Genomic DNA, 11358 nt, shown 5'->3' with positions numbered 1-11358 from the left:
AAACAAGTCTTTTTATCATAGCTACACCACTAGAACCTTTAAAAGCTTGTGCACACAAGTTGATTTCTGCATCCCAAGAGTTCTCAAGACCTTTAATTATACCCATTTTGAGGAGAAGACCCCACCATATGGCAGAAGAGAAAAATCAAGCATGAAACAAATGATCTTCATTTTCCTCAGCATTTCCAAATAAAACACAAGAATATATACAATATAGCTCTCAACCCGCCGTGCATTACAAATATGCAGTAAGTTGTAAAAAAAATATTACCAAATATTTTATTTCCTCAAGTAACTTTATCATAATAAAACTCAACAGAGTAAGAAAGAGAGTAATAAGCATTAGCATTAAACTTGGTTTTCATTTTCAAGGATGATTCCAGTTCCAATCTTAATGGAAAAATCATCATTTCTAGTTTTAGGATCAGCTTCTACCATCTTCTTAATTACTGTACTCTTGAATAAGATCGTCACAATAGACCCAAAAATCTTCTGCCCATGAATGAAGATGAGCCAGAGCAGGAACCTTAGGATCTTCAATGATCTCTATGGTCTTACACCAACAATAAAAACCGGTCGTAATGATTTCCACGCAACAATCGTAATCCATCTCGCTTGGCAACTCCTTCGACACTATTTTTTGAGCCAAATTATGTGCACACGTTTCAGAAATCCTGCATTGTTCTGGAAATCTAGGTGCTTGTGTAGGTGACATTATTGGTGCTTGTGCCGAAAATTCAGTAATAATACTAACACAATTGTTCCAAATATTTTCTGCCCATAAATGATAAAGCTTTGGTTCTGCAAAAGGATAACCAGCAAGGGTCTTATTCATTTGAACCTCCCAGCAAAGGGTCTTATTTATTTGATCCTCCCAGCAATACTTTGTATTTTGTACAATTTCTTGGCAATATACAACATCCGTTTCGTTTGGCATGAAGTTGAAATATGAAATTCCTTCAAAATATCCTTTTTCAAAAGGTTTTGAATAACTCTTGCAAGTTTTAGGGGATGTTTCTACAGGTGCTTCTATAGGAGAATTCCCATTGTTACCGATGTCGCTTGCACCTTTTACTTCCGATGCACAAAAAACAAACAAGGCCAGAACGAATGAAACATTAACCAACTTCCCCATTAGCCTTTTCTACTTGATATTGGATATATTTCAATTGTTTGATGTGAAACTAGTATCAAGATCCTTCTTTATAAAGAAAAATTTGTATTCGCCAAACTGTTTCAGTTTTATTCTTTAAGTGGTCATTAAGTTATTTTTATTGTTAACGTTTTGGATGTGCATGTATGGTCTTTATTCTTCAGTATGTGATAACAAAATTTAAAGAGAGGTATTAGGCTATTTTCCTATATCTGTTTCTGCTGACTGAAGAGCGGTTAAGCGCATACAAATTTGCAAGCACCATTTTGGCTTTCTAAACTTCCCATTTTGTGCCTCCTAATACACAAGTTACTCAGAAAAAAAGTTTGAAAGTGATGACAGAATCAGTTTGAGCAGGCTAATTCAACCTGTGAACCTGTTGTTACCTGTTCATCAATGAGATCAGTAGACATTGCAGAAGGTATTCTATGACGCTTTAATATTCGTGAAGTGGCCACTTTCGCCGACTCATAGTTCAATACCACTACTCTCTCATCGTCCAGATCAAATCTCAAGCTCTCTTCTTTGCATTCTTCTACTAAGCGGCATAAATGTTTAAGATTTTCAACCTCAACTCCGTTAACTTTCTTCACCTGCGAACAGACCAACGGTTCAGAACCAACAATTTAAATGTAAAAACCATCAGATGGTGACCATGAGGATGCGTTGGAGAGGAAAGTGTAGGTCCAAGATTTTAATAACTTTTTTGTAGTCAAACCGAATATGTTCAGAGGGAAGGAAAAAAAGGGTTCAGTGTCCATTTGTACCTGTAATTCTGCCAAACGCTCATACCCAGCATTGATATCATCCATGAGCACCTGAAAAGATTTCAGAAGCCAACAATCAGCACAAGAAGGAAAAGAAGTTATATCGAGGCTCAACCTGGACTGTGGTGAAGAATTGTTCTCTCCCTGAATTGTAAGTGACAATTAATTTACATACAACTTAGAGAATTCATTGACGTACCATGGTAAGGAAACTAATAAAACGTAAAGCTTTAAGTGTTTCAATTAGATTGGAGTTGGAGATTTTAGTGACTAACATCCTTAGCCCTACATTAGAAGGGTATATGAAGAGTGAAGACCAACTTCCAAATGTCAAAACCCTGAGATGTTTCGGCTCATGAAGCTTGTTCTGTAGTTATGAAAAAAGGGATGAAGAAGTGAAAAACCACTCAAATACCTGAGCAAGAATGACAAGTTGTTCTCCGGCTTTATTAGGCAGTTCACGCAATGCATGTTCACACAAACGACGAGGTGAAGTATTGTACCAGTCTTCTCCGTACTCATGTAGGTATGGCTGGGTTAGTGGAATAAACACCAGACCAGCAAAGATGACGTAACTAGGCAACTTATCGAACTGATGCACGGGGACCAATGGTTGTAACTGCACCAATATCAAATCCAAAAGTTAGATAAAATAGCACTATAAAACTCTAATTTAGTTAAAGGCACTCTTTTTGTTTATGCTTGTTCAAGGAACTCAATAAAATGAAATCCATACTGCTTCATCAAGAGATAAGATTTATCACACGAAGAAAAAAAATTTACTCACAGGTCGAAGGGTGACACTAATATCTTGCTCTACACCATCTCTTAATACTCTAACTATCGCTGTTTCATTTGGTTTCTTCATGGAGACTAAATGATCAAATGTTATCCGCTCTCTATTTCGGAATGCAACTGTAAACAGCAAATAACAAGATAAGAAAAAGAATAAAAGAGATAAAACTTACAAGGTGATGATTATCAGGGTTATGAAATCTATAGTCTGATTATTTAGTTAGAGCACGCGAACTCTTTACCAGTTCCATCATTGGCTATAGGCACACTATCAAAAGCTAAGACAATGTCATCTTTCTTAAGCATCTTATAGGCATCTGAAAGAGGATTAATTTTGCTCACAAGAACTCCTGTCATTTCTGGGAGCATTCGGAAGTGCTCTCTTAATTGTGCATTTTCAGTAGGCTGGCAAGACAAGCCCAGGGAACAGAATCCAGCATATTTTCCATATTCCTCCACCCCAGCTATAAAATGCTTTATCACGGGAACTGGAATTATATACCTGCAAGATTACAAATTAGACAACGCAAAAGAGCTATAGTAACTTCAAAAACATGAAGCTCCTTTTCTAGGATTCGGACAGCTCCAAGTATCTTTCTACAACTCACCCAATATTCTCCGCACCTGAAAGATTTTGAAAAGCCACTCCAGCAACCTTGTCTCCCATGATTGCAGGGCCTCCACTGTTTCCAGGATTAATAGCTGCATCAATCTGTATAGCCATGAGCTGTGTCGCACCATGGACATATTGTGTTGGCTCAACTCTAGAAACAACACCTTTAGTAACAGATATGTTGTCTCCTCCTGCAACAATAGAAAACTATGTCATATATGGTTCCCCAAAACATAATAATTTTTGAATAGAAACAACCTCTTTAGTAATAGATATATTGTCCAGACCTTGAGGGTATCCAACAACTGCAACAGCTTCCTGCAAGAACGGAATGTCACCAAGCTCCAAGAAGTTCATACTCTCCCAAAACTCTTCACTTTCAACAGTGAGAATAGCCAAATCACATTCATGTCCAATGGCCCGAACTTCTGCTCTATATTTGTTTGGAGAACCATGCCTTCTCACAAGAACAAATGTATTATCAGCAACTACATGAGCATTGGTTATAATTCTTCGCCCCTCAATGACAAATCCTACATTATCATAACAGAACATTAAAACTGGACTAGCAATTCAGATTCACCAGGACTCCAGGAATAAGTTAAGCCAAATTTCACAGTTTGATACAAAAGAAAAAATATAATTGTTTAGTTCACCAATTATCTCCTACATAGCAAAACGGGCGCAGTTTCTTACACCTGAAAACGCAAAATAGCATGTTGACTCTATTAACAATATGAAAAGGGCAACCCCAACTATATATGCATTATCCCCTACTTCAGTCACAACATGGGATGTTCTTTTTAGGACTAATAATCAAATTCTAGCTCTAACTTCCCACTGCCACAACAACATCCCCTAAGCTCCTCAAAAATCTTCCTTTACCAACTAATTAAACAACTTTACATTTCAGGCTAATCAAGTCACAATTTTTAGGTCAAAACTCTAACCAATCAAACAAAAACCAATTAATTCAAAAATCCCCAAATCCAAACCATACCCACACACAAAAACACCATAAAAATTGAAACTTCAAGCAAAATAACTCAATGGGTAACACTAATTTTACCATCAAACAATCAAATTAAAAAAATTTAAAATGTGGGGGTTATGAAATTGACTTACCAGAACCCATAGTTTCTCTCTGAGATTTGTTCTGCCATGGTAAGAAATAATTAGGACTACTTGCAACAGTAAATATTTTAACAACAGAATCAAGAGCAAGGTTAACTGCTTCATATGCATCTGTTTGTCTTGGATGTATCAATCCAGTATCACCATCATCATCATTAATCTTAGTTTCAGAAAGTATTGGGTTTTGATTGATTTTGGAATTAATGAAGTTTTGAGTTGTAGAAGTACAATAAGAATTTGAAAAAATGGGAGTAATGGATCTAATTGAATTTGAAAACCGAGGCAGAGAGAATAAAGGAGATGAAGGGGGGCGAATAAGAGTATGATTATAACGACATAGCGAATGGGAAGGAGAAGCAGAAGAAGAAGAGAGAGTTGCAGAGAACCTGCGAAGTGTTCTAAGATAAGAGTACCGCATGATTTTGCCTGTGTTAGGTTTTTGTTTTCGGAGTTGCAGAGAGTTTGGGTCTAGGGGGGTGTTTCTGAGCTTTAAGTTGGGGGGGCAGCTGACCCCCTTTTTGTTTTGTTAAAAAGTAGATCTATTGCTACACTCTCGTTACACCAGTTCAATTTGATGGGGCAAAATTTCTATAAGGTTGGTCCATGAGGGAAGCACGATAGTCTTAGAAGGACCCGAAATGGCTAGGAGACAGGTGGTATGGGACAATTGCCCCCGTTTTCTCAATGCAAAACATTACCAATACTAAAGATTCTATTTTTTAATTTGTGCTTGTTCCACTCTGCTCTCTAATAACCATCGTATTTTTCCAAAAATTATCCAGGAACTTCCTTCTTCATCATCTCCATCTTTCTAATCTAGAAAAATTTCGAAGGACCAAACCAAAATCAGCATTAGTATGCTCTGAAATCCAATAAGCATCGCAATTTATCTTAACAGTAATCATTCTTGGGAATTGTCAGTAATGTAAGGTTTTGATATGACTGCTATTAACTTGAGTTGTGCTGTGCAGTTGTGTTGGATGCCAATAATTGTAATGTCTTATTATATCTAAGGCAAGTTGTGTAGGGGTTCTAGATTTATCCTCAAATATTCTAAGGCATCGCTCTTTCCAAATAAACCAACATTTGGTTGCAGCAAGAGCCATAGAAATTGAGTTTGTATCTCCTGCTAGCCATTCATTGTATCTATGCAGGAAAGTATTATGAGAATTATGAGATTGAGATACTCCCTGTGAGGCTATTGGCTGAAGATGCCAGATCTCCTTTGCATAAGAGCATTCAAAAGAGAGATGGTAAGTAGTTTCAATAGCACTGTTACAGAATACACACTTATTATCTATGGATCTGATCTTTTGTCTAGTTGGTAATGCATCTTGTAAACATTTCCATATAAACAATTTGATCCTTTGGACAGGAGTTGAAGAAGTAGGATCAGAGAGTTTAGCATAGAGTGATTTAACAAACAATTCTCCATTCGTTGTTAATGTCCACCTAAGTTTATCTCTTTTCAGAGAACCTTCAGGTGTGGTGTATAGTCTAATGTTTGTAATTTCTTGTACAGTTGAGTTATCAAATAACGAGTGTAACAGATCAGTATTCCACTTATTTGTGTTGGAGTCTATGAGCTCAGACACAAGTATTATAGTAGTGTTTCTAGATGGGAAAGACTCTGTCAAAGTCTCTCTTCTAGCTGGAAGCCAAAAATCATCAAAAATGTTAATTAGTAAGCCATTACCTACTTCCCATATGCTATACTTTTTAATGTGTGATATTCCTTGTAAAATACACTTCCAAATCCAAGAAGCTTTTGATTTCTTTTTGGAGTGTAAAGTTCCTGATTTCTTGAAGTGTTTGGTCCTTCGAAATTTTTCAGGTACTTTTCGAGCAGCAGAATGCGGATGGTGCAGGACCTTCTCAGCTCAAGTGGCAGAAGTTGTAGCTCTGCTAAGAGCAGTGCAATGGGCCATCAGACATAATATTCAAAACTTGGAGATAGAAGGGGATAACCAGGCAACCATAAAGTTTCTACAGGGAAAGACAAAGGATGTGAATTGGCAGTGCCTAGCAATATTGGAAGAAGTTCTACAAATAGCAGTTAAACTAGTTTCTTTTAAGGGTTTTCAGTATGTAGATAGACGCGCAAACAAGGTGGCAGACTGGTTGACAAAAGAAGGGCGATGATCAAGTAACACAACTTCTTGGACTGATCAAGCTCCTAGCTTTTTAATTCTTGTAATTGCTTTTGACACAGTCAAAGCATATGAACTATATAACTCTAATGACAGTACCTTTGTATCTTGTTCAACGATGATCAAAACAGCAAATTCAGTCATTGGACGAGCAACTCACCATGAGTTAGTCTCTGAAGAGCCTGAATAAGCATATTAATGATGGCCTAGTAATATAAATCTTATTTTCAAAAAAAAAAAATCTTTCTAACCTAGATTTGCTAGGTTCAACCGGGTTGATCTAGCGAATCTTAGTAAGTATATATTTTGATAGTATGTAATTACTATCAATAAAATGAATCCCTGTGCGGGTGATTATTATGTTTCTTTTATATCTTATTTTAATTTTATATCTGATTGTCTGATCTAGACAATTAGATTTTTCATTATATATTGCAATTTCATGCAGCCTTCTAGGCGTTTCCAACGATTCTTATAATCGTTTCAAACACATATTTGAGGGCGGTCTACATCTACTTGACGAAGATCTACATGTGGATCCTTGGTGACAAGATTTATTCACGAATTTCGATCAATCGTGTGTATTACTCCTCTTTAGGAGCATCTAGTCATTATTGAAGACACTAATTTCTCAATTAAGAAGAATATTGAAGAAATTTTCAAATGGTGGATTACAAATTCTCTCAATCGAATTCCTGAATGCAGTACATGAATATAATGCTTTTGTATTTTAGTATTTTTTCATGTATTTAAATTTGTATGTTGTATATCTTTGATGTAATTGAATGTATTCATGGCTTCCATTTGGCCATTGTAACCCTTATTACCTCAATTAAATGAGGTATTTGAAATATCCCCTGATTCAAATACCTGCTTACCCTTCTTACCATTGTAACCCTTCTTACCCTTCTTACCTCAACTAAATGATGTATTTGAATCAGGGGCTAATTCCTTCGAAAAAAATAAAAAATAATATTGTAACTTGTGACTAAAAGAAAACTTCACTAAAAAGATTTATTTTCTTTATCATAGTAAGAGATGGAGTGTGATCCGGTGGTCTGTGGAGAACCATTAAATAGAAAATATCGACACAACTGCGATTTAGATAACACAAAAACACATAGGATAAACATAAATTTCAAAACAGAGTTTTTTTTTTGGACGTTTAACAGGTTTTTTTAAAAAGAAAAGTAAAGACACCTAAATACCAGGTTCAAAGCTTACATTGAGTATCATTTGTGACAAAACCTCTTTTCAAAAGATTATCAATGGTTGGATTCACATGATGCACCATAATCCAAGCAAAAACATGCACCTTCTTTGGGACAAATGTTTTCCAAACATACTCAAAAGTTTCCCACTGGTTCGCATCTTTAGATAGGTTGAGTTGGTGCTACATATGATGGTATCATTATTTGTTTCCAGAGTTGGAGGATCTACTAGAGAATCAAGAAGATCAGTTGGTGCTCCCTCATTTCCTCATTGTCTGGTTGTCGTTTCAAATAAATGTACCATTTTCCTTCATGAATCAGGTCCGCAACTTTAGCTTCTTTGTGAGTCAGTATTTCGTAAGTTGATTAGATGACACAAAAGATATTTAAAAATTGCACATCTTGTATCCTACTGTCTTCCCAAACAAGTACCCAAGTTAGGCGAAACTAATCTCCCAAAAAACGCCCATGTTCTGAATTCTGATAGCATTCGATAATCGAATGTCTACATTGTATTGAAGACGTTCACACGTTTACAATCTCTCGTAATAACCATACACTCACAGCTTAGCGCACACACACAGTTACCTATCCTATTACCCTCCCTCAATCTTAAGGGGGCTGGAAAAACCACTTGAGATTTCATACACACACAGCTCAGCACACACACACATCTACTTAACCAAATAGAAAGGTATAGAGGTACACATAGCGGATGTAGAACATGCAGTAGTTGGGGATCTAGCCATGGAGATGCAACAGTAGAACAAGAACAGTTGTAACCAGCAAAAGCTCGAAAATCTTGGTAGAAGCATTAGCTGGTACTTGAGTTGTCCACTAAGTAACTTGAAGCATAACATTTCAGATGAGACGTGCGCAAGTGATATGGTAAAACAGAAGTAAGCAGGCAGCAACAGTAGAAGTTGTTGACGTAGATATCCAGGCATCATATAGTATAACATGCTAGCAGTTGATGTTGATTTGGAGAGCCAAGTATTAAAGGAAAAGATAGTAGTTACAGTGAGTGTAGAAATACCATATTGTACAGGAGGCATAAGGCGTGATATAGTGAGTGTACAGTCCATTGTATATTCTGCTGGAGTAAAGTTGTCCCTTATCTCTGTACCCATAATCACAATGATGAGCATGTCTCTGACTACCAACAGGAGGAGGAGCATGATAGGCATAATAAGAATTCTCATAGTATAAAAAATTGCAGCCATAATAATAGTTTCCAACAAACTGTTGATGTAAAGCTGTATTAAGCAGCAGAAACAATGACATAACAGACTGGCAGTAAAATTCTCTCAGCAAAATTCAGTCTCTTCTCCCTGCACTACTCAATAAGAAAGAAATACCAATATGCTTTCACACACTCCCTAGCAAGCATCAAGATAGTCCATTGATTTATTCCACTTTATTGCATTCTATCACTCACAACCCGATAGTCCCCTGCAATGTATATTCTTTGTATGTTGTGTACAGAATCTTCATACGACTGTATGCTGAGAAGAACTTGCACAAAAGTAAGCTGAAAACTCATCTAAAAATAGGTGCAGTGCATATCCTGTACAATAACCATTTGTATAATGCAGCAGCTAGAAGAACAATGTAATATCTGTAAAATTCAATAACTGCAAACTTGAACTGATATCCATCAAACAAACTGTTGAATCAACTTATGAAAGCACTTACTAAAGTACCCATATCATTTTCAATCAAAGAACGAAACCAGCAAACAAGAGATAGTTTGGCATTATTCAACAACATGAAAAACAATAGAAAAGACAACTAAACCAGGCTACATCATAATTGAATGTAGACTCATCAAGGAGAACATCAACTTGTACTGAATATAACTCTCCAATTCCAATTCCATAACATCATCTTCAGTTGCATCATTAAACTCGCAAGCCAATACACTCATAAAAATAGGACTGTACCAAAGCCAGTACCAATGGGATGAACTGACAATAAGCTAATTAAGCACATATAGTGCAGCAAACTTTCATTCCATACACTCATCAATACACATCTGTGATTTAAGAGGAGATTTTCCTCGCTTTCAAGTGGAACAACTTTAAGCTTCTCTCTAATCTAGACAATGTGTAACAGAGATAGGCATGCTCAGACTTAAAAGCACCAGGTATCAGCACAAGTAGGACTTAATTAAAAAAACTAGTTGCAACAAATCTAGTTATGATGAAAACAACTTTTGAAGAAGGAATTGTCTTTTGTTGAGCTAGTGATATAGAAGCTGAACACATATGGTTAAAACTAAAGCAATCTAAAGATAGCAATGGAGATTACCAGCAGAGACTCAGATGCTAGTTGATGAGGTAAGAGATTTCAATCCATTCACCAACCAACCGGAAATTGAAATACTAAGAGCTCAAACCCTAACACTGAATTTTAGTTTCAAAATACATGCTTAATCCTCTTAAATACGTTGCAATACCAGCATCAGGATCAAATTCAACTTCACACTATGAATCATCAGTAATTACAATTCCACAAGCTCCATGAAAAACTTCAAATTAAACTCTATAATCAACAAGAATAAGATAAAGAGAACTCAAACCTTTTGAATCATCACCACTCCAACACGAAACTCAATTCAGAAACATCATTAGAAACACAAGATTCTTCAACACCTTGTTCTTGAAATAAGAATTGAGACCAACAACTTATCAATCTTCTGCTGAATCCAATCAGTGGAACGACTTTAAGTTTTTTCCCTAACTAGACCTAGGTGTAGCGAGCTAGAACACGCTCAGACTCTCTCGGTATCAAGAATCAAGAACAACAACCTTGATTAAAATTATATTGCATAAAACAACCTAATTATGATGAAAAACTTATGTTGAAGATGAATTTGGAAGATGTTGATGTAAGAAAATCTAGATCTGAGATTTTAATTCTGTGTAAGATGAAGAACAACTATAGATTTGTATGAAGAGCAAGCAGAGTTTAATGAAGAACAGCAGCAGATGAAATTGAATTAAAGAGAATTAATGTTGCTACAACGAAAAATGGATCGATACCCTCAGAAATTCGTGATTTCTGAGTCTGATACCATGATAGCATTCGATAATCGAATGTTTACATTGTATTGAAGACGGTTTTGATAATCAATTGATTAAGAGAAAGATTAATTTTACAAATGGTGAGACTCTGAGTTTATACAACTCATCAATTATGTTGTGACCAGATGACGACCGCCTCTCTCACGTGTTGTTCACACTTTTACAATCTCTCATAATAACCATACACTCACAGCTCAGCACACACACACAGTTACCTATACTATTAAATTCTAGGGGAATCCGATAGATCTTATTAAGTTCTCTAGCTACTTCATGGTGGAGATCATATAAATAAGTTGAAGTGCCACAATGGTGTACCAAAATCGCATCATCTTGAAATATTGTTTCATGTCCAAATGCTGAAGCCATAAAAGCTTACCTCCCTCAATGGTAAACAACTTAGTCCAAGACTCTGCTTTACCATAATTCTTCATCGTCCATACTTCCTA

At 36.1% G+C, this 11358-nt stretch overlaps 1 protein-coding gene and 1 long non-coding RNA gene across 4 annotated transcripts; both read right to left on the bottom strand.

Annotated features, from left to right (window-relative positions):
- Positions 1-283: 283 nt before the first annotated feature.
- LOC113319712 (protease Do-like 10, mitochondrial) lies at positions 284-4941 on the bottom strand. 2 transcript variants are annotated; one of them, XM_026567958.1, is made up of 9 exons: positions 4454-4941; positions 3616-3861; positions 3324-3519; positions 2958-3217; positions 2708-2835; positions 2336-2539; positions 1921-1971; positions 1540-1746; positions 284-633 (listed from the first exon to the last, which is right to left on the bottom strand). In XM_026567958.1, the coding sequence occupies exons 1-9, from the start codon at positions 4878-4880 to the stop codon at positions 547-549; spliced, it is 1806 nt and encodes a 601-aa protein (XP_026423743.1). In that variant the 5' UTR covers positions 4881-4941; the 3' UTR covers positions 284-546. The 2 variants fall into 2 exon arrangements, with proteins under 2 accessions (XP_026423743.1, XP_026423748.1); XM_026567963.1 differs by lacking the exon at positions 284-633 and having other exon boundaries at positions 1255-1746.
- Positions 4942-8206: 3265 nt separating this feature from the next.
- Positions 8207-11000, bottom strand: LOC113319703. Of its 2 annotated transcripts, none has more exons than XR_003345760.1 (2): positions 10405-11000; positions 8207-9441 (listed from the first exon to the last, which is right to left on the bottom strand). It is a non-coding gene; the product is annotated as an uncharacterized LOC113319703 (long non-coding RNA). The 2 variants fall into 2 exon arrangements; XR_003345761.1 differs by having other exon boundaries at positions 8207-9390.
- Positions 11001-11358: the final 358 nt, after the last annotated feature.

This window comes from Papaver somniferum, chromosome 1 (assembly GCF_003573695.1).
Source record: "Papaver somniferum cultivar HN1 chromosome 1, ASM357369v1, whole genome shotgun sequence".
NCBI lineage: Eukaryota > Viridiplantae > Streptophyta > Magnoliopsida > Ranunculales > Papaveraceae > Papaver > Papaver somniferum.
Note: the sequence above shows the minus strand (reverse complement) of the source record. Positions and strands in the feature narration are given on the sequence as shown.